Source organism: Zalophus californianus, chromosome 9 (genome assembly GCF_009762305.2).
Source record: "Zalophus californianus isolate mZalCal1 chromosome 9, mZalCal1.pri.v2, whole genome shotgun sequence".
Lineage (NCBI taxonomy): Eukaryota > Metazoa > Chordata > Mammalia > Carnivora > Otariidae > Zalophus > Zalophus californianus.
In genome coordinates this window covers 60533237-60557509 of record NC_045603.1, presented here as the reverse complement: position 1 = coordinate 60557509, position 24273 = coordinate 60533237, and the positions used below count along the sequence as shown (strand labels likewise).

The following is a 24273-nucleotide window of genomic DNA, read 5'->3' as shown; positions in this document are numbered from 1 at the left end:
GTTGTGTGACTATCCCTGTAACCCCCTTTCTCCCAGAGGCTGGTTTCACCTCCCTCACCCCCAAACAAAACAAAACCACCCACCCAGGTGGAGTCTGTGAAACCTCCAGATCTGAAAATCAAGAACAGTTAAGCGACATTTTCTCTTTAAACTTACTCCCTGCTAGGTCTGAAGTGAGCAGGTATAAGCAGATGGACGTTAAAATCTGATGAGGAGAAGAAACTGAGGATCAGATGGTTGACTTTGCTTGCTAAAGCTACCAAATAAGAAATGGTGCCTTGTCTTTCAGTGGTCACTGAGGTAAGGGTCTGTTACCTTCTGAAGGCATTCCAGGCAAATCTAGGGGCTGGGGAACAAGACAGCAAGATCATGAGCTAGAAAAGGAAACTGCAAACAATAGAGCTCATTTTACAGAGACCTGGGCCCAGAGCAAATTCCGGAAACCAGGATATTTGGATTTAGATTTGCCAGCCAAAATATCCTCTCAGGGGCTGCACAAATCTTTCCTCAACAGTGCCTCTGCCCTTGGGAAGAGGAAGGCGATCAGTAACCACACGGAAACTTTCTAAGCAACTTGAATTTTAGATTTGAGTTCCTCTCTCCCCATTCTGGTTTTCTAGTTTTTCTCTCTTAGGACAGTTGAATCCTGTTCCCGGATCTAAACTTCTATTATGATGGTTTTCTTTGACATGCTAGTCACCTCAGGGATTCATTTCATACCCCAAACCACTAAACTGAATGACAGAAATAGAACAATGTTTAAATGACGTTTTAAGGAGTAAGACCTGGGATTAAATTGTTCCCTTTAGCATGATCGATTGGAAATAGTCCACTGGGATTTTCCAAGGAACAGCATATTTTTTTTTTTTTTAAATTTAAACAAAACCTCTTCTGAATCAGAGTGTTTGGAAAAGTTACCACTACCTCCCAAAATAGTTTTAAAAGGTCCTCTGGAAGCTTTGGTTGGCCAATGATGAAGCCACTTTTCCTCCATCCCTGGGTGAGTGGAGGTAATATCATCCTTTATGCTCAAGAGTTCTTTAGTAAGGGCACACACAAATCACAACTCAAGTGAAACAGGACGGGGCAGCTAAGGGCATGGCAATGGCAGAAGAGGGCCTTTGGCTTCTCTGACCTGAGACCCATACAAACTGCTCCCAAACAACCAGCCAGAAAATATATAAGAAAACCGTTAGTGTGCTCTGATATCAGATTCTAAAGAAATCAACAAGTGTTTACTGAATACTTTCTACATGTTTTGATGCTATATGCATATACACTTGTGGGTAAACTTGGGGGAAGAGAGGGATAGGAGTATCGGAGTTTTGCCCAAATATATAAGACATGGCTCTTGCTCTATGGAACAATGAGATTGTTTTCTAGTTGAGGAAATAAACCAATACACATAGACAGCATCATAGTATACAAAAAAAATAGGTGCCATGTGCAGTAGAGAATAAATTTGTTAGAGTAATTAAATAAAGACAAATTAATGACAGAAGAGTTAGGAAGTTTCAAGAAGTGGGACTTGAGCTGGGCCTTCAAGAAGGGTTTTCACCAGGAGAAAGAAGAGATTTGGAGGGTAAGAGGAGTAAGGCAGGTAAAGGCATAGAGAGAGGCAGGGTATGGGGACCACATATAGGTGAGGAGGAAAAGGTATGCCTAGCGTAAAGGTAATCAAGTCAAGGGGAGCCTGGCTGGCTCAGTTGGTAAAGCCTGTGACTCTTGATCTTAAGGTCATGAGTCCAAGCCCCACGCTGGGTGTGGAGCCTACTTAAAAAAAAAAAGATAATCAAGCCAGGTATATAAGTTGTATACAAAGTTGGGTAGGTACCATCAGGCTAGATTATAGGAAGCCTGAGAGTCCAAGTATAAATAGCCTTGAAAGTAAAAGAAAATAGGAAGATTAGGACAGATTTTTTAAATTTAAATTCAATTAATTAACATATAGTGTATAATTAATTTTAGAGCTAGAATTCAGTGATTCATCAGTTGTATATAACACCCAAAGCTCATTACATCACATGCCCTCCTTACTGCCCATCACCCACCCCCCTTCCCTCCAGCAACTCTCAGTTTGTTTCCTATGATTAAGAAGAGTCTCTTATGGTTTGAGATTCTTTTTTTTTTTTTTTTTAAATCTAAGAGCATTTTATTTAGAGGGAGATGGTTTTTAGGTTTTTTTGTTTTGTTTTGTTTTAAGTAAACTTTATCTCCAAGGTGGGGTTTGAACTCATGGCCCTGAGATCAAGAGTCTCATGTTCTATCAACTGAGCCAGAGAGCCAGGTACCCCAGATTAGGACAGATTTTGAGCAAAGCAGAAGAATTTAGGGAAGACTGGCTTTCCTTTCTTTCTTTTTAAAAAAGATTTTATTTATTTGAGTGAGAGAGAGAAGAGAGATAGTGAGAGAGAGCACGAGCAGGGGTACTGGGGGTGGAGAGGGAGAAGCAGGGAGCCTGACGCAGGCCTCAATCCCAGGACCCTGGGATCATGACCTGAGCCAAAGGCACACACTTAACCGACTGAGCCACCCAGGCGCCCCAAGACTGGCTTTTCAAGAGAATGCAAGATTAGAATACGAGACCAGTCAAGGAGGCCAGCTAGGAGACTTTGGAGAAACCCAAGCATAATGAAGGTGGTGGAAGGAACAGAGCAGAGAAAATGTGAAGAAAGAATAAAACAACTCAAGATTCTTTTTTTTAAAACAACTCAAGATTTTGAGAATACTGATACCACTGAATAACAAAGAGAAGGAGAAGGTTTAGGGGACAAGGAGAGAAGTTCAGAAATGGGGCATGGGTGGGGCAAGAAGATCTGAATGATAGAAAGACAGCCAAGTAAGTGTTCAATAAGGGATTGGAATACATGTCGGACACAAAGTCTCAATTTAGAGAAATGAGAATTACCAGCCTCGAAAGGATAACTGGAGTCATGTGCAATGGGATGAGCACTCCAGAACAGAATGCAAAGAATAACAGGAAAATACTTTCTCTCCTTGGGACTAACCTGTATCGATTTCTCTCATCACTCTTGGAGACTTGGCATAAACCTTTCCACCTTTGAAATAACCTTTCCAACTTGATAACCTTGCCTCAAATGTATCTCTTTCATAAACTCTCTGATTAATTCAACTTGATATTCATTCTCTTAGTATTTATATTGTTTGAATTATTCACTTGTACTAAAAATTTTTTCATGTATACATGCCTTAATAAATTTAAGTATGTACTACCAACATATATTTTTATACCATATCCATTCTTCCCTAAGGATTTCCTACAGGTTTTCTTAAGGATCATCAATGACAATGTCCCCACTCATGTCCTTTTCCAGGAATTATAATCTACAAGCTCCTAGCAAAGTGGCTGGTGCACACAGTAGCTATTCAATAAATATTTGCTGAATTAATAAAGATTAGGAGATCTGTAAGGGCAAGTTCCTTTCTTCACACAGAAAAGTATGGAGAAGGAGGTTCTCTCTTTCCTTCACTATAGCTTAGGTTGCATTTTGGCTAGTAATACTTAGAAAAATTGTGTCTTATCTGAGTTATTAACTGATCTAATAACTATCAACTAAATCCTCTATTGGCTAAATACTGCAGTAAGCCTGCTTAACTCTGGCTAAACTAGAACCCCTCATAGTATCAAAAGAAAAGACCCATTTTGTTTTGTATGTCTGTCTCAAAAATGGCACGACAGAAGTGCTGCACGATTTGAGAGCAGTTTCAGAGAATGCTCCCTCGAGAATGGCATATGTAAGCAAGACAGTATCTAAACAACCAGCAAGAGGTTCCAGGTCACCCAAATTGGCTTAGAAAAGTCCCACTGACTAAATGTCTTGTTTGAGCTTTGGAAATGTGCCCTCAATACTGTCTGGGTTCACAAGGCAAGATGAATTTACAAACTGACAATCTGCCTGCATGGGGGAAACTGACACCCAGCGGAAGAGAAGCAGCCAGGCTAGGTAGGCTTTCTTGCTTTCTTTTGTTCACTCCTTCACTGTGGGTAGGGAGAAATGTCAAAGGCGTCTTTTGTCTGTAAATCTTCCAAAGTCTTAATAAAAAGAAGGCAAGGAGGGAATAGACTGAAAAAGCCAAGACAAAACCTCAACACACCCACCCTCAAAAACTGCAGAACCCAATCTTGTATTTAGAACAGAATGGAGGGCACAATTGAAACTTGGGAGCTTTTAGTGTTCCTTTTTCCTGATTAAATGCAGATCACATAAGGGCTCTTAATGGGGAAAGGGGAGTAGAGGTCCCAGTACATCTGGTCCCTGGTATTAATCTTAACTGTCTGGTAATATCAAGGCACGTGGCTTTTGGGGCAGCAAATACCTGCAATGATGACTGAGTCAGTTCGGGCTGGGCCAAATTTCAATGTCATCTCATGCTTGTGTTTATGAACTGCCAGGTGGTCCTCGTTTGTAAATCTCTGAAACGAAACAGAAACAGAGATGTGAAAAAAAAAAAAGGCGCGATTCAGTGCCCTTTTAAAATGTCCTACCAAACATCCTGCAATAGGGATGGTCCCTGGACAGAGGGGCTGGAGAGGGAATGGAAAGGAGAAAAAATTGAAAGTGATGGAAAAGGAGAGGAGATGGATTAAAGGAGAAAATGAGGCTCTAGAAAGCTGTGAGGAGAGGAGAAGAGGAGGGCCACAGCACCAACTGCTCTGTGATATCAGGTCCAAATGAGAGAAGTGGACAGATTGCTGGTGAAGTGGGCTCTAGGCAGGAGGCTCCAAATGAAAAAAACGTTTAGGCAAGGCTCATAGCGAACAAGGGGAAAATAATTTTTAATAATAATAATAAAGAGAGAAGAAGGGAAAGGCTGGACACTCGTTGGTCATCACAAAAATAGGAAATTCAGAATGAAGCTCTCCATGGTAGGGCTGAATTGGACTATTTATGAGGGGGCTAACAGGGAGATAAATTATGCAAGATTAGGAGAACCATTTAACTTCCTGGCCCCCACAGTGCTGCAGCAGGAGCCTGCCCAGCTATTTGGCTCAGGGTTTTAATGAGCCAGGATGGAGCTGTAGAGGACAGAGGCCCAATGGCCAGCAGTAATGGCACACACCAGCCCCATCGGCCAAATGCTGTCTTCCCTCATCGGGCAGCCCGCCTGGGCTCCGTCAGCCATAAAGGGGCCAGTGCAATGCTGCTGGCTATATAATGAAAGAATAAAAATGCAAGCAAAAAAATTTTTGTTCGGGCAGGGAGAAGCCTGTAGGCAGGATGAGGGAAGGGAAAAGGAGATGGTATAGAGGTTTTATTTGTTTAGGGGTTTGGGTGAATGGACAATGAAAAGGTGAGGCTAGGTCGGCCTCAGTTTATGACATCTAAGACGGACACTGGACAGTAGTTTATGCTCCCACCCCTTCTTTAGAGCGGGGGAAGTGAAGAGAACAGATGAACAGCAGTAATTCAAAAGAATGATACCCTCAAAATTCCCTTTGAGGCTGGCTGGCCTGGTTCCTTCATTAAAACATGCCTGCAACACAGGAACAGCTTGGATGCTGCAGCTTCCCACAGCTCCCTCACCAGCCAGCCTCTGAAACATGCTTCTGTCTGTCTTTTTGTTTCTAAAAATAATGACTGGTTAGTCCCCTCTTTTTAGTTTCCTCATTAGATACACACACACTAAATACCTTTAGCTCTTTTTTCCACAGTGCTTCCTGACTGCAAACCAAATAGACAGGAGCTAGCCCCACCCATCCCAGCTCCTATCCAGTCAAGAAAGTGACATTGAATTTCGGTTTAAGTTCCTTTATTTTACCTGGAAGTAGATATTTTCCCCAAATTTGCTGTGAGCCCTAATCACCACTAAAGCTAGCTTAAGGTGTAAAATCCTTCCAGGCTAGGCCTACAGGCCTGAAGGGAAAAGTGAATTTTCAAGTAAAGGTATGAAGAATCAAAAAGTAAAACTGTCAAAAGACTGCATGAGTGGTTTCTGATGGATCCAGGGTAAAACTGATAAAGTATGGGGGAATTTAGCCAAAATCTTTAGTTTTCTCTATTGCTGGTTAACCCTAGGCATCAATTGTTTCCTTCACAGATTTCTCCCTAAGGAAAAAAGGGTGGGCCTGAGGGTGAAGAAAGGAAGAGAATACTCTGTTAACCAGGGGTATGATATTTGTAGGTTAAATAAGTCACTCTTGAGGTTCTGGGATTGCCAGGTATTTGGTAAAAGGAAGTGAGCAGAATCTAGTCTACAACAAAGAAAAACCATCATTTTAGGGGAAGAGGAAGAGTAGTGGATTAGACAGAGGTATAAAATTTCAAAACATATTGGTAATGTTCTAACAATCTTTTTCAAAAAGATGCTTATAAGTCTATTTCAAGGAAATTTCATATAGGTAGCCTGAAAACTTTTGCACAATGTTCTAGAATCTAGAAGAATGACTTTCAAGCAAAAGTCCTTTTCTAATATTAAAAATCAAGTCTCCTCAAAACTGAGCTGAGAGAAAGACTTGACACCTCCATCAGGTTTTACTCTAGTTAGGATCACTTAATATTTTACTTCACATAGGGGCGCCTGGGTGGCATAGTCGGTTAAGCGGCGGACTCTTGGTTTCGGCTCAGGTTGTGCGCTCTCTGGGTCATGAGACTGAGCCTCATTCGGGCTCCATGCTCATCATGAAGTCGGCTTGAGTTTCTCTCTCCTTCTCCCACTCGCGCTCTCTCTCTCTCTCTCAAATAAACCTGGGGCGCCTGTGTGGCTCAGTTGGTTAAGCGACTGCCTTCAGTCATGGTCCTGGAGTCCTGGAGTCCCAGGATCGAGTCCCACATTGGGCTCCCTGCTCAGTGGGGAGTCTGCTTCTCCCTCTGACCCTACCCCCTCTTGTGCACTCTCTCTCTCAAATAAATAAATGAAATCTAAAAAAATAAATAAATAAACCTTTAAAATTTTTTTTAAAAAAGGCAACTCCCCTTCTGTTACAATTTTGCTACACAGTCTCGACTTGTCTTATCTGTCCTCTAGTTCTGGTTCCTCTCTGCCGCACACCCCAGCCTGCACTCCCTTCTCTGCTGCCCTGTTCCCCCCTTGAGCTATTCATTTTTTCCCAATCAAAAGCTGGGCTCTGAAAAGAACTGAAGGTGGCCAAAGGGATTTCCCACCCATCGGCATCTCAGAGGGCCTGATAACCATGAACATGGATAAGAAAAAAAATTACATCTTTATTCTCACTAAATTCTGAAATTTAACATTCCTAACTTGTAATAGAAATCACACATATCATCTTATCATATATATCAAAATATCCTTTACACTCATCACTACTTTGAAACTATGGGAGTCACAAGACCTACCACTAGAACTTGTTATCTAATGCATTAATTAAAAAGCACACATGTGACGTTATCAAATTTTTAAAAAAGATTTTTTTTATTTATTTATTTATTTATTTATTTATTTCCTAGAGAGAGACACAGTGAGAGAAGGAACACAAGCGGGGGAGTGGGAGAGGAGGAAGCAGGCTTCCCGCTGAGCAGGGAGCCCGATGCGGGGCTCAATCCCAGGACCCCGAGATCATGACCTGAGCCAAAGGCAGATGCTTAACGACTGAGCCATCCAGGCGCCCCTGACGTTCTCAAATTTTTAAAAAAGATTTTATTCATTTATTAGAGAGAGTGCATGAGAGCACATGCACACATGAGCGAGGGAAGGGGCGGGGAGGAGGGACAATGACCTGAGCTGAAGTCAGGCACTTAACTGACTGAGACTCCCAGGCACCCCTACGTTATCAAATATTTTAAAAACATTTTTGATAACTGTATTTCAAAATAATTGCTTTCCTTTATAATCAATCCTATGTATTTCACTTTATTAATTTAAAAACAATATTCTGAAAAAAAAATAGAAACAATATTCTGAAAGGGGTTCACAGGCCTCACCAAACTACCAGTGGGGGTCATGACACCACAAAAGTTAAGAATCCCTGACTAAATTAGGTAGTGAGCTTCTGAGGAGGAGACAAATGGGCAGAATTTTAAGAAACAGAGCACTGGCCTGGTCTTGGCTCCAGTCATCTCTAATAATTTCTTTTTTTTTTAAGAGTTTATTTATTTATTTTGAGAGAAAGAGAGAGAGAGAGAGAGATGGCGTGAGCAAGCAGGAGTAGGGGCAGAGGGAGAGAGAATCTCAAGCAGACTCCACACTGAGCTTAGAGCTCGACCTGGGGCTCGATCCCATGACTGTGAGATCATGACCTGAGTCAAAATCAAAAGTCAGAAGCTCAACCCACTAAGCCACCCATGTGCCCCTCTCCTTATAATTTCTAATACAATTTTTATGTGGCTAGAGTAGGAAGGGGGAGAATAAAAGTATACTAAAGCTTTTTATCAAATTGAATGTTGATCTGGCTATTATTTTCATTGTTCCTTATAATCTTTCTCATTTATTAAAAGTTAACCCTTAGGGACGCCTGGGTGGCTCAGTTGGTTAAGCATCTGTCTTTGGCTCAGGTCATGATTCCAGGGTCCTGGGATCGAGTCCCACATCAGGCTCCCTGCTCAGCGGGGAGTCTGCTTCTCCCTCTGCCTGCCACTCCCCTTGCTTGTGCACTCTCTCTGACACATAAATAAATAAATAAAATCTTTAAAAAAAAAGTTAACCGATAAGGGGGAGCCTAACTGGCTCAATTGGTGTAGTGTGCAACTGTTGATCTCTGGGTTATAGGTTCGAGCTCCAAGCTGGGTGTAGAGATTACATTAAGGAAAAAAAAAACAATAAAACCCTTGAAATTGCTTTAAAAACTAAAAAGAAGTTAACCCTTAAGAAGTCTCTAGATCAGTCTTGAAATGTGTGCCTAGTAAACCATCCCTCTAAAAGCAATTTCTCAATTAAAATATCTAAAATCATTAAGTGATATAAATTTTGACCTTATTAGATAGATTATTCTATAGAATTAAAATGGGTGGAGAGGCTCCCACAAGGATTTCCTCTTTGAATTATTGACCATCTAAAAATCTAACTCTCCCGGGGCGCCTGGGTGGCTCAGTCGTTAAGCATCTGCCTTTGGCTCAGGTCATGATCCCAGAGTCCTGGGATTGAGCCCCATAAGCGCTCCCTGCTCAGTGGGAAGCCTGCTTCTCCCTCTCCCACTCCCCCTGCTTGTGTTCCCTCTCTCGCTGGGTATCTCTCTGTCAAATAAATAAATAAAATCTTAAAAAAAATAAAAATAAAAATCTAACTCTCCCATTAATACCCTTAAAGGGTCTTCCTTTGTTCTTTGGTCTTACCTATGACTAAGGTTTTGGCAAAGAACCACTCAGGAACGTTAACTCTGGTTGTAGGGTAAATAATGATAATTTTCAAGGAATATGTAGATATTAGCCATCTCCAAGATAACAGAGGGCTGATTATCATTCAAAATGGAGACTAAAGAATATAAGTCATACTGAATCAAGAAGACAATTTATATGCCTTGGGAGAAGATCTGTATAGTAACTATGGTTTAGCATCTAATTTGCTCAAGTAAATGAATCAGGGCAGTTTCTTGGCATAAATGGGTAAGGTGAAGTATTATGTGCTAATGAGCACCCTATAGACCAAGATGATTTGGATCTGCCCTATTCAGTATGGGAGCCACTAGCCACACATCACTATTGAGCACTTTAAATGCGGCTAGTCTGAATTGAGATGTACTATAAGTTAAAACACACACTGGATTTCAAAGATGTAGTACAAAAAAAGAAAAAAAAAGAATGTAAAATATCTAATTTCATGTTGATTACATGCTGAAATAATATTTTGGATATACTGGGTTAAATAAACTTATTAAAATTAATTTTACTTGTTTACTTTTACTTTTTCATGTGGCTACTAGAAAATTTTAAATTACATATGTGGTTTGCGTTATATTTCTTTTGGACAGCTCTGATCTGGATAATATTCTCAAAGATCTGATGGGAATTTTTATCATGTGCCAATCTTGAATCTTGCTCCCCAAACCCATTTTCTCTAAATACAGTTTATACTACATGGCAGTGGTTCTCAACCAGGACAACTCTGACCTCCAGGGGACATTTTAGCAATGGAGACATTACTGCTTATCACAACCAGGGGGATGCTACTAGCCTCTACAGGATAGATGCATGGGATGCTGATAAATATGCCGAAATGCACAGGACAGTGCCCTAAAACAAAGCATTATCTGACTCAAAATGTCAACTGTATCTTTGTTGAGAAATTCTGCTACCTGGTAACAGGGAAAGAGAAAAAGAAACAAGGGGGGAAAGAAAGGCTGTTTTTTAGTTTCGCTTGCCAAACTGCCAACACATGTTTTTGGATCTAAAACTTGGAAGGAGAAAAACACAGGCAGAAAACTCCCAACCTCATTTTATAAAATGGCTGATGTACTACAGATCTGCAAATACTTAAGATAGAGAAATTAGGAAGACAGAGACAGAAAGCACTATAATTGGGAGAAGGACAAATTAAGTGGAATTCTCACGCATTGCCTTGTTACAAAGAGATAATACAGAAGAAGCAAATCAAAATATTTGGCTACTTTTGATTTTTACTCCCCAATAGAGATTTTCTTGGTTTAAGAAATGTTAGGGAACCTAAAATGGAATGTCAGGGGCATGAGGATCAATCTGAAAACTGGTATCAGTTGCAGAATGGGCAGGGAAAGTAGTTTTTCATTAACAATTTTCCACAGGAGATCTTTGGTAAAAATCCTTTCTGTTTCTAGGCAGTTTCATTCTCACCTATCCTTCTGTGAGAGAAGCCAGAATCCTATCTACTAGCAAACTGACTAAATGAACAGAGCTAAATCAAGAGTTAGAAATGGCCAGAAGAATAAAGATGGTGGGAACTGTAAATCAGGAATACATCTCAGTGAATGAAGTCTTAAGATATAAAATTTTTTAAAAATTGATATATAACATGTATCAAAAAAACATATTAAGTATACAGCTCAATGAATTTTTTTAAAAGATTTTATTTGACAGAGAGTGCACAAGCAGAGGGAGAGAGAGGGAGAAGCAGACTCCCTGCTGAGCAAGGAGCCTGATGTGGGACTCGATCCCAGGACCCCTGGATCATGACCCGGGCCAAAGGCAGCCACTTAACCGACTGAGCCACCCAGGCGTCCCCCAATGAATTTTTTTTTAAAGATTTATTTATTTGAGAGTGAGCGAGTGCAAGCAGGGGGGAGGGGAGAGGGAGAGAGAGAATCTTCACTCTACTGAGTGTGGAGCCCGATGCATGGCTCAATACCAGGGCCCCGAGATCATGACCTGAGCTGAAACGAAGAGCCATCCACTCAACCGACTGAGCCACCCAGGTGTCCCATCAATGAATTTTTATATAAGTAAATGACAATGTAATGACAACCTAGATCAAGACATGACATATTTCAGGTACCCCAAAAGGCTTCCTCATACCCCCCTGAAGCTTTTAAATGAAATAATTACATAAAACAGTATAGTACCTGGCATACAGCATGTATGGCTAGTTCTCTACATTTTTTTTTTTTTGAGATTTTATTTATTTTGACAGAGAGAGGGAACACAAGCAGGGGGAGTGGGAGAGGGAGAAGCAGGCCTCCCGCCGAGCAGGGAGCCCGATGTGGGGCTCGATCCATGACCTGAGCCAAAGGCAGATGCCCAACGACTGAGCCACCCAGGCGCCCCTAGTTCTCTACATTTTTAATCTCAAGGTAGACAAGACAGGTATTGTAGTAAAACTTAGTTTTTCTTTGCAGAATAACTCTAAATAAGTCAACGTTTAGAGAGTTCTTTTCTTAATCCCATTAAACTAGTCTCCTAGAAACTTTCTGAAATAACAGCACTAAACAGAACGGAAGAGAAGGCTCAGGGCAAAGGAGAGCTCAAGCCAAACTAGAGCTAAATTTCTGCCTGTTGACTCTGAGCCAGGCACAAGCATATGGGCATTAGAAATGTAACAGTTTCAAGCTAAATCCTTGGTAAAGTATTGTGACCAATGAAATTTCTGTGCAATATGCACTCAAACCCTAGCCAAATTCATTCCTGAAATGTTGTTTTTGGCCACCACAGCTCCAGTTTCCATGTGGATTTGCCTCACATTTAAAAATGCTCTAATGCCTTGACCTATGATTAATACATGTCCCTTTCCTTGTTTTAGAAGAGCAGCCTGGGGGGAGGAGACAACTTAGAACTCTTTGGTTATTAGGAAATGAGCCCTGAATGCCTAAACTATCAGGGAACAATACAAGGAACTGAGTTTATATTTGTGATATTCTGAAAGTTCATTTATGCTGAAACCTAACTATCCCCTTCTCCAAAGTCTCTGGGTCTGACAGCACTTCATGGACATATTTGATGAAAAGAAAATTGCATGAAAAAGCCATAGCAAGCCTAAACACTATGAGGAACAAGCTCTAAAATACAGTGATGTCATGGCTAAACAGGGTGGAAAAGAATAACCCACCTTTTTATGAACATTATTTAATCTCTTCAGTTGATCACATATTCTGAAAGGAGAAACTAGGACATCTGCAACAGTCCTAATAATGCTTCCCACCCTCATTGCAGTGCTTCTATTCCCAATGCAAGAGACTGCTTGTTTGCGAAAGTAGGGAATGGGAGAAGGCGGCAAAGGACTAAATAAACATACCTCAAAGCCAACATAACTTTCATTTGTACCTTAGTCAATCCTAGGTTCCTGTTCTCTACTTCAAGATGCTGCTATTTACTAAATGAGTCATACATCCTGCTCTGAATGCTTCATGGCTCTTGAATGAATCATTTCAAAGTACAGAATTGTTCAACAAATAAATACAACCACTGCAGTGGCAGTTCAGAGGCTGTATGTGTGAGCAAGGTAATTTATAGAGGAAAATTAAGAACAGGAAACTTCTTCCCAAAATACTCCAAGAGAAAATGTTGTCAGGGCAGTGAAGGAGAAGGACAAACTAAAGGGGAGAAAAACCCATCAAATTATACCTAGGGTAAATTCCTCTGTCTATGGAGTAAGGGATTTTCTGTTTGGAGAAGGCTGTTTGAGAGTCTTAAAGATTTTATCAGCTAAATTAGTCCACTGTAAAAAGAAGTAATTTTAAGAGCAAAGACATTATTTGATAGTTGGTCTAGCAATGAAGCCATCCAGTAGAATATAAGTTCTTCAAGAGCAAGGATCCTCTTGAAGGATCCTCTTCATTTGTTTGTTCATGGAAGCATCCCAAGCACCTAGAACAGGTACTGCACACAGTAGGTACTTAATATTTGCTGAATAAATGCGCCTACTGCACACAGTAGGTACTTAATATTTGCTGAATAAATGCCAATTAGTATATATCACTAAAGTGCTACAAAGCATCCCCAACTTATAAAACTCTAGTCCATGTGTATAATAGTGGCAGAATTTTCATTATACCAAAAGAAGAGTGGGTACTTTATTTTATTTTTTTAAGTATCTCATTTATTTATTTGACAGAGAGAGACAGCGAGAGAGGGAACACAAGCAGGGGGCGTGGGAGAGGGAGAAGCAGGCTTCCCGCTGAGCAGGGAGCCCGATGCGGGGCTTGATCCCGGGACCCTGGGATCATGACCTGAGCCGAAGGCAGATGCTTAACAACTGAGCCACCCAGGTGCCCCTGAAGAGTGGGTATTTTAAATACCCAATCTTTGCAATGGAACTAGAGGCTGGGTCCATACAGGACTGAGAATATTCTAATGTGAGGTGCTTAGAATAAGACACAGATACAATTTCAAAAATTAAGACAAGAAAAAGTCAAAATGGCAACAAAGGGGATTTATATCACTGAAAATCTTGATTCTGATGAGAAGGGGGTTGAAAGGAGACTTTATTTATTTTTTAAAAGATTTTATTTTTATTTATTTGACAGGTAGTGAGAGAGGAAACACAAGTAGGGGGAGTGGGAGAGGGAGAAGCGGGCTTCCTGCTGAGCAGGGAGCCCAATGTGGGGCTCGATCCCAGGACCCTGGGATCATGACCCGAGCTGAAGGCAGACGTTTAATGACTGAGCCACCCAGGCGCCCCTGAGAGGAGATTTTAAAGGAATATAAAATGCATTAGTTTTCTGGTCCTCTTGTATTTTTAGGACTTAGTTTTTCCTATTCTTTCACTGGTGCTTTCTATCTAGGTCACTCTCTCTACTGATCTGCAAAGTCTACTTGTTCTCAGTTTAGTGCCCCCACACAATTTGCCTATTCTCAGCCATGTCTTTCTCTCTCCCCTCTGTTCATTCAAATCCTACCATTTTTCCAAGGCCCAGCTGAAATTCAATTGGTTTTTGAGAACTTCTTTCATGCCTCTTTAGTAATCTCTCTCTCCTAAACTTGTATAAGGTACTTCAATGGTTCGTACCATGTAATTCAGAATTTTGGTCTATGTAGTCTCGTATTTTTATCCTTTAAAGTACACTGTAAACCTGTAGAGGGTTAAAAATGTATCCTACACTTAATCTCTACCCTCCCACTTGCCCCATCTTGGGGTTTGGCCTAGTGGTGAGCACACAGTAGGTGCTCAGTAAATTCCTATTGGAGTGGTTGGGTCAAGTTTTATATAGTGGTATGAAAATAACTGTTCAAAAACTGTATCACCTTTGGGTCTTCAGACTTTCTCAATGATCTGATGCCTTTCCATCTCTATTTCCAAAGTATACTTTATTACTCGAGTAAATGAGAATTTGTGTATCCTCTCCACTATTTTGTTAGACACCAGATTCCCTTTATTACAGAAAGGCATCTACGGCAATTTCAGCATGCTGGAGTTATACTGCTGCAGTATGAAAGGGCATTGATACCATGTCTTATGGGTCAATTCCCTTTCTTCAGGTAACTGAGTCCATTGCTGAACTTTATTTTACTACCAACTAAAATGCTCTGTGCAAAAGATGTCAATTCAGAGACAGCAACCTTTTCTTTCTTCACTCCCCAAATCACTAGTGGTAATTTTAACCACATCCTTTTAAGCATTGTCTTTTAGGATCCCAATTACTTGAATTTTATAGGGTACAATATCAGCATCCCACAGGAGTCAAAGCAGTGTGAGGAACTGGATTCTTCCTTTTATAAAGTGTACGTTGGAGTGTCTGACAAGAGGAAAAGGTGTATTACAATCTAGTCAACAAATCAGTTGGTGGAGGGAAGAATATTAAAACCATAATTGACATTGAATTGCTAGATCTCCATTGTTAAGATCTGAGATTAATATCAATGCTTATTCTACATAATTAAGACTAATGACACAACTCTTCCTTTAAGTAGCAGAAGTTTTAAACACTACGCCATACCTGATCATTCAATTTTGGTTCCTTGTTCCTTCGTTTTGTTTATGACAATGTGAAAACGCATGACCCCACAGGTGGTGTCTTGTGCCAAGTAAGTTGCAGATACCAATAAATCACAGCAAAATGGAAACGGATTTCCAAAGGTCACATAGGCCCACTCCAACAGGGATTGAGCGGTATAGGAAAGAGGGTGGCAAATATCATTTCTTATCGGTTTAAGTTGGAAAGGTTGGGCATTTTGTTTTTAAATTCTGCTTGTTGGGGCGCCTGGGTGGCTCGGTCATTAGGGGTCTGCCTTCTGCTCAGGTCATGATCCCAGGGTCCTGGGAAAGAGTCCCGCATCGTGCTCCTTGCTCCGTGGGCAGCCTGCTTCTCCCTCTCCCACTCCCCCTGCTTGTCTTCTCTCTCTCACTGTGTCTCTCTCTGTCAAATAAATAAGTAAAATCTTAAAAAAAAATTCTGCTTGTTGCTCAGTGCAACTGAGAAATATAATCTTATATCAGGTATCAAGATACTTACCCAAAGTCCTAGTCATCTCAACTTCTTTTTCTCTGGGATTCCCTAGTATCATAGTAAACCAGTAAGCATAAATCTTCTTTCCTCTTGTCTCTCTTTTTTAATTTTTTATTGTGGTAAAATGCACGTAAGTTACCACTGTAACCATTTGTAAGTGTACAGTTCAGTGGTATTAAATACATTCACACTGTTGTGCAACCATCACTACCATCCATCCCTGTAACTCTTTTCATTTTGTAAAACTAAACTCTAAACCTACTAAACAATAACTTCCCATTGCCCTTTCCCCCCAGCCCCTGTTAAACACCATGACACTTTGTCTTTTTGAGTCTGACTACACTAAATACCTCATATAAGTGGAATATTTGTCTTTTTGTGACTTACTTCACTTAGCAGGTCTTCAAAGTTCATCCATGTTGTAGTATACTGTAGAACTTCCTTCCTTTCTAAGGTTGAATAATACCTCATTGTATGTATATACCACATTCTGTTTATCCATTCATCAATGATGGACATTTGGGTTGTTTCCAAATTTTAGCTATTGTGAAATGCTGCTATAAATATGGGTGTACAAATTTCTCTTCAAGACCCTGCTTTCAATTCTTTTGGGTATATACCCAGAAGTAGAACTGCTGGATTATATGGTAATTCTATTTTTAATTTGTTGAGTAATCACCATGCTGTTTTCCACATTGGCTATACCATTTTATATTCCCATCAACAGTGCACAAGGGTTCCAATTTCTCCACATCCTCGTCAACGCTTTTTCTTTTCTGTTTGTTTGTTTTAAAGAAGACATCTTAATGGGTGTGAAGTGGTATTTCATTGTAGTTTTGGTTTGCAATTCCCTAATGATTAGTAATGTTTAGCATCTTTTCATGTGTTCATTAGCCATCTGCATGTCTTTTTAGGAAAAAATGTCTATTCAAGTCCTTTACCCAGTTTTCAATCAAGTTGTTTTGCTGTTGAGTTTTAGAGTTCTCTAAATATTCTGGGTATTAATCCCAGATATATGATTTATAAATATTTTCTCCAATTGTGTGGGTTGTCTTTTTATACTGTGGATGGTGTCTTTTTTTTTAAGATATCTAATTGTATTTTTTATTTGTATGTAACTCACGCATTTTATTTTTTAAGTTTTTATTCAAATTCCAGTTGCGTAACATAGAGTGTAATACTAGTTTCACGTGTACAACATAGTGATTCAATACTTCACTACAACAACCGGTGCTCACCACAACAGGGCCCTCCTGAATCCCCATCAGCTATTTAACCCATCTCCCCACCCACCTCTGGACAGTGTCTTTTTAAAAAATTTTATTATTATTATCTTATTATTTTTTAAGTAGGCTCCATGCCCAACATGTGGCTCAAACTCATGACCCCAAGATCAAGAGTTGCATGCTCTACCAGCTAAGCCAGCCAGGCACCCCTGATAGTGTCTTTTAATGCACAATTTTTTGATGCAATTGTAAATGGAATTTTTTGTAATTTGGGTTAGTGACTAGAATCCTTTCACCTTTCAGGACTCCCTCAAGCATTTCTTTTGGGGCAGGTCTAGTGGTCATGAACTCCCTCAGTCTCTGTTTATCTGGGAATATTGTAATTTTCCCCTCATTTTTGTTTTTTGTTTTTAAAGATTTTATTTTTAAGTAATCTCTACACCCAACATGGGCTTGGAACTCACATCCACAAGATCAAGAGTCATGCACTCCACTGAATGAGCCAGCCAGGCACCCCTCCCTCACTTTTAAAGGGCAGTTTTGCTGGATATAGGATTTTGATTGGCAGGTGTTTTCTTTTAGCACTTTGCATATATTAGCCCAGTGTCTTCTGGCTTCCAAAGTTTCTGATCATAAATCTAATAATACGGGCACCTGGGGGTGGCTCAGTCAGTTAAGCATCTGCCTTTGGTCCAGGTCATGATCCCAGACTCCCAGGATCGAGCCCCACATTGGACTACCTGCTCAGCAGGAAGTCTGCTTCTCCTTCTGTTCCTCCTTCCACTTGCGCTCTCTCTCGCTCACTCTCTCTCAAATAATAAAATCTTAAAAAAAAAATCTGATAATAATATGGAGGATCCTTTGTATGTGATGATTCACTTCCTTTTTGCTGCTCTCAAGATTCTGTCTTTGTCTTTTCAGTTTATTTATAATGTGTCTTGGTCTGAGTCTCTTTGAGTTCATCTTACCTGCAGTTTGTTGAGCTTCTTGGATGTTTATAAGTCATGTCTTTCATCAGATTCAGAAAGTGTTTGGCCATTATTTCCTCAAATATTCTCCCTGCCCCTTTCTTTCCCTCTTCTTCCAGGACTACCACAATGTGTATGTTAATTGTATCATATAGGTCCTCTAGCTCTGTTTGCTTTTCTTCATTTTACTTTCTGTTCCTCACACTTGATAATTTCCATTCTCCTATCTTCAGGTTTGCAGATTCTTTTTTCTGCCTGCTCAAATCTAGCTTCAAATTCCTCTAGTAAATTTTTCATTTCAGTTATTGTAGTTTTTAGTTCCAGATTTTCTTTTTGGTTTTAGGTTTTCTATCTCCTTGTTGGTATTTCCATTTTGTTCACACACTGTTATTTCTTAACTTTTGCTACATCTTCCTTTAGTTCTTTGAGTATCTTTAAGATAGTTGTTTTAAAGTCTTTGTCCAGTGGATCTGCCATCAGGTCTTTTTCAGGGAGTTTGTTTATTTTTTCCTTTAAATAGGCTATACTTTGCTGTTCCTTTGTATGCCTTGTGATTTTTTTTGTTGTTTTTGAACACTGGGATTTTTTAAAGATTTTATTTTTAAGTAATCTCTACACCCAACATGGGGCTCAAACTTACAACCTTGAGATCAAGTTGCATGCTCCACTGACTGAGCCAACCAGGTGCCCTGAACACTGGGCATTTGAATCTATTTAATAAAGTAGTAACTGGAAATCAGATTCTACCCCTTCCCCAAGCCTTGCTGATTTTTATTATTGTTTTTTGTGTTTTTGATTGATGTAGGGTGTCTCTGTGCTGAGGATCAGACTGAGGCATAAACTTATTATTTTCTTAGGTCTTTTTGAGCCTTTCCCTGAGCTCACACAGTCGCTTTCTAATTTTCTTATATATGCAATTGTTTTTGAGGGCCCTAGTCTTTAATGTCTGGCTCCCAAATGGGGGAAAAGTGAAGACTAAAGGGGTGGGGGGGTAAGGGTGCTGGCCTTTTAAACCCCCTGGAAATCACTTCAGCCAGATGGAGAGGTGCTTCTACAATGAGGGGAGGTGCAACAAAAATGGCTACCTACCTCTCTGTCTACACCTCTGAGATCAGAAGCAACAATGAACAATCAGAGCAGCAATCTGATTATTTGGAAGACAGGATCCTATCTGCCCATCCTAGCTCCCATATGCTGTGTATAAGCTGCTCCAGGAACACATGCACAGCTGGCTCCTGGTTGGGGGTGGAGGAGAGTAGCTACTACTGTGCTGAGCTGAAACTGACTAAAATTAATCACAATTTACTTTCTAATCCCTTCCCCCTGTAAGTTGCAAGCGCTTTAACAGACTCCAGAATTGCCAAATAGTTATATCAGATTCTGCCAGTGTAATTGTTGTCTAGGTGGGGAGGTCAATTCCTGGTGCTTCCTACTTTGCCACCTTCCCAGAACCCCTCTCCTCTCAATCATAGTCCCTGTGTTTTTTTCCCAATAAGGCCATAAACTAAATTCTGGATCCAATGACTTTAAAACTGGAAATCTGTATGGCTTATCAGGCTCTCTGGTCCTGAAAAGACTGTTGTCAATTATCGCCTTACATACTGGGTTGTCTGGGGAAAGGGAGTGGTAGTAGAGCAGGGACAGGGAAGAGGAAATAGGTTTGAGGAAGACACTTGTTTTTTTTTTTTTAAACCCAACCTCCATTCCCAACACTTTTCCCTTGTTTGCCTCCCACTATAAACGCTGAAAAGCCAGATACTCACTTCCTCAGCTTCCCATGCAGCTAAGATTAACGCTGTCACACACTTTAGGCCATAGAAATCCCCTGGGCCTGGGATAAAAGACTGCACTTCTGGGAAAGCTTTTGTTTCCTTATAAAGGGGAAACTAGAAGAGGAAAGTTCCTGGTGCTACTTCCATTCTTTTCTTGCTCATCCTCGGACTGTGAGGCAACAAATTTGAGACTAAAAGGTAAATGCTAAAAATGGTGGAGCAGAAAGACAGAAAGAACCCAGGTCCTTAATAACCTTGTTTAGCTGCTCAAACAGTCCTAATTCTAGACTTCTTATGTTACAACTGTTCACAAAGTTTTAAGCTACAGGAAGTAGTCGCAGCTGAAACCATTCCTAACCAATACACAATGAATTTCAGGATATATAGATTCCTCCTCATTTTCTATTTAAGGAACTTGAAAATGGAATACAGCAGACAGTATCTCATTCTACATCTTCATGAATATTTATCAGTTGTACCTTAATGCAGAATTCCATTTTCACTTTCATATAGTATACCAAATAAATTACTTCATCTCATCATCACCTACTGCCACAGAGTTCTTACAAACAATGGCTATACACATTCTGGCTTTAGGGAAGGACAAAATGGTAAGAGAGAGGCACCTTGTCATGCTGCTCTTGAACCTGAGGCAGTTAAAGATCCTCTCCAGTAACATACGGAGTTTTAGGTTGAGCCACATCTTCTTTTATTCCTGCTGCCTTTGTCCCTCAAATACCTAACGGCTGGCTCTGCATTAAACTCCAGGGTACTCTTGGGAACTGTGCTTAAGCATGAACAACAATAGACTCATTACCTTCAGATAGTGTGATTCGCTTGTATGGATTAAATGTTCAACAACTTTACTTTTTTTTTTTTCAATGTGGGGCTTGAATTCACAACCCTGAGATCAAGACCTGAGCTAAGATCAAGAGATACTTAACCACTTAATCAACTTTAACCAACAGAGCCACCCAGGTGCCCCTTATGCTCAACAAACTTTAAAGGACCAGTGCCTAGGAGCAGAAAACTCCCAGCAGCAATTCAGCAGGGCTTGGAATTGTGTCAGTTACATGGCTAATTGCTTTCTCCATAGCCCCTGCCTAATGGTAGACCTTTTAGTAGTCTACTTTTCAAATGTATCTACTTAGTTGGGGTATTATTAAAGTTCCCAAAGGGATAACTTTAGTTCTTAACAAAGCAAGGAAAGCTTTTTGGGTCAAAATGATTATCACACAGTCCTATTAAGTTCTTTGGGACATTATACATTTATGTTTTTCAGTCTCATCTCTCTTCCCAAATTCTTATCAGGATATTATGAGGTACAGAGCCCTTGAACAAGACATCACTTTTATTTTGAATAAGACATCACATCTATTTTGCCACACAGTAAGTGTTGTTGTCCCTGATCTTACATATGAGTGGGAAAGACAAAAATACAGTGTGAACAGTGTGGCTCTTAACATTCAAAGTTGGGATAATTTACTACATTGTGTTTTTCTCTTGGGCTGACGAAAATTTCATTATGCAAAAAGAATACTCTAAACACTTCTTGGTAATATGGGAGATTCTGAATGCTTACAATGAGCTGAGCAGAGCATGTACTACAAATCACACTACAGAGCCTACAATAGCTAAAAATTCTGCCCCTTTAAGGACTTGTACAATTTGGTAATGTAACAGTTCAGCCAAAAGAAAAATCGAACCTGAAAGAGAGAAAGTGGGGACAGAGAAAAAGAGAGGGAGAAAGGGAGGAAGACAGGAAAGGACAAGGGTAGAAGAGCAAGGGAAGGAGAAAGATAGAAAGATGTAGATACCTCAGTCACCAAAACTCAAAACAGTGTTTCAATGGTTGGGGCAAGCTTACAATATTATACTCCTTCACTCACTTACAAATAATTCCAAAATGAAGCAATATGTTTTTGTTTCAAACAAACCATCAAAGCTTAACTGTCCAGAGCCTTAGCAACTACAGAAGTTGTTATAGGCTAGTAAAGAAATAGACAACGATTCAAATGGTTCGGCAAGTCTCTTGAGTAAGCCAGAAGCTTGTAAGATGCACTGCCTTGATTCTGCCTTGCCACCTTAATTTGATGAAGAAATTCTTACCCTGACTTACTGTTACATTCAGCTGATTATCTTTGTATCTAACTTGGAAAGCTCTGACATAAAACCAAGCAAACAGGAAACTCCTTATATTCTGGAGGGTTTTTTTTTTTTTTTTTTTTTTGGTCATACGAGGTATATTTTTGGAATGGTGGCCACTGAACAGAGGTCTACATTAAAAGAATGCAGGCAGGCAGGGGGAAAGAATGGAGCCTATGCCTGCCTAACAGTAACACTTATCCACATGCTTCTTGACTATCACAGTGATCCACTACAGCAGCAACATCAGGTGCTGGGGAAACTGCCCCTGCTAACTTTCCAGCCTCATCTCCTGCTGCTCTCTATCAATCTCAAGCTACCTGTCTGAACGCACCATGCTGTTTCCTTCTTTTATGTCTGCTGTTCTCTTATGTGTGGAATATTCTCTAATGTTCATCTCTACCTTCTATGTCTGGCAAAAAAATTTTTCTTGGCAAATTTTTATTTATTTTCCTAAACCGGTTAAAACATCATCTCTTCCAGGAAACCTTCCCTGATGTCTACCAGACCTCTTTGAACTTGCAAATACTTACATTATTACATTTATCATGTTACAGTGTAATTACATTTTTATGTGTCTGACTCCCTTATGAGACAGTGAATACTTTGATGTCTTATACATCTTTCTGTCACTAGTATCTAGCATGGTGTCTAGCACATTGCAGATATTCAAGTATTTTTTTTTTTATTATTAAACTGAACCCACAAAAGCTAACAGGAGTCTGAATGAACTGAGAAAATTATTCATGGGCTAATTTCTGGAAACTGTCTCCAGTCTTACTCAAGGTTAGAGATACCTGGCAAAATACACAAAGGGAAATGCCTTAATTTTATTCTTACAACAGATTCTTTGTGTGCACCAAGTCTCTCACTAGAGACATTTGTGAAAATCCATATTCAATTTTTGATTGTGGTCTAAAATAACAAATTGTTCCAATTATATAGAACCTCCCATCCTATTATATCAGAATGTAGACAAACCAGGAGGTGTTAATGGGATCCTATTAACCTTCATATCACATTACAACAGCCCCATCTGTTAAGGGAAAAGAGGAGAGAAAGGATAAATAAAAAGGCCATTAAGCCTACTGATGGATGTCAGGGATGAGCGAAGACTGGTACTCCTCGTCCTCACTTCTTGGTAACAACTCACTATAGCAAGTAACAGATTTCAAGCATACTGTGGTAGGCTGATAATGGTTCCTATTTTAGTTTGCTAGAGCTGACCTGAAACAACAAATTTATTGTCTCACAATTCTGTAGGTCAGAAGTCTGAAATCAAGATGTCAGCAGGGTTGGTTCCTTCTGAAGATGTGAGGGAAAATCTGTTCCGTGCTCACCTTGTAGCTTCTGATGGTTTGCTAGCAATCTCTAGTGTTCCTTGGTTTGTGGTAGCATAACTCCAATCTTTACATGGTGTCCTCCCTGGGTACACATCTGTGTCCAGTTTCCTCTATTTATAAATACACCAGTTATATTGGATTAGGGGCCCAATCTACTCTAATATGATCTCATATTAACTAATTGTATCTACAACAATCCTATTTCCAAATAAAGCCACATTCTAAGATATCTGGGGCTAGGACTTCAACATGTAAATTTTAGGGAACACAATTCAACCCATAACAGCTCCCAAAGATATGTCCATGTACTAATTCCTAGATCCCACATTACGTATATGATGATTAAACTGAGGATTTTGACATGAAGAGGTTATCCTGGATGATGCAGCTAGGCCCTCCATGCCATCACAGGCATCCTTGTAAGAGAAAGGCAAAGGAAGATACACACCAAGAGGAGAAGGTAATGTGAAGACAAAAGCAGAGATTGGAGTGATGTGGCCATAACCCAAAAAATGCCAGCAGCCACCAGAAGCTGGAAGAGGGAAGAAAAGGATTCTCATGAGTGCCTCCATAGAGACTATCACTCTACTCACACCCTGATTTCAGACTTCTGGCCAGGAACATTATCAGGAATAAAAAGGGGCATTACATAATAATAAAGGGGTCAAGGGCGCCTGGGTGGCTTAGCTGGTCAAGTGTCCGACTCTTGATTTCAGCTCAGGTCATGATCTCAGGGTCCTGGGATTGAGCCTCTCTCCCTCTGCTCCTCCCCCTGCTCGAGCACTCTGTCATAAATAAAGAAATAAATAAAATCTTTTTTAAAAATTAAATTAAAAAAAAGAAAAGAGGGGGCGCCTGAGTGGTTCAGTTGGTTGAGCGTCTGCCTTTGACTCAGGTTGTGATTCCAGGGTCCTGGAATCGAGCCCTGCATCGGGGTTCCTGCTTGGTGGGGAGCCTGCTTCTCCTCACGCTCCCCCTGCTTGTGCACGTGCACACTCTCTGTCAAATAAATAAAATCTTAATTAAAAGAAAAGAAGAGAAGAGAAAAGAAAAGAA

The 24273-nt window shown here is 40.2% G+C and overlaps 1 protein-coding gene across 8 annotated transcripts in view; it reads right to left on the bottom strand.

Moving 5' to 3' along the window:
* Positions 1–24273, bottom strand: part of LOC113921584 (cyclic AMP-dependent transcription factor ATF-7) — an 81621-nt gene that overhangs the window by 18483 nt on the left and 38865 nt on the right. For 4 of the 8 annotated variants that reach the window (XM_027592425.2, XM_027592428.1, XM_027592426.1 and 1 more), the window contains one exon: positions 4339–4435. The exons of the other annotated variants lie outside the window; for them this stretch is intronic. In XM_027592425.2, the coding sequence (XP_027448226.1) occupies positions 4339–4435 (97 nt within the window). The remainder of the gene's footprint in view (positions 1–4338; positions 4436–24273) is intronic. 8 annotated transcript variants of the gene reach the window in all.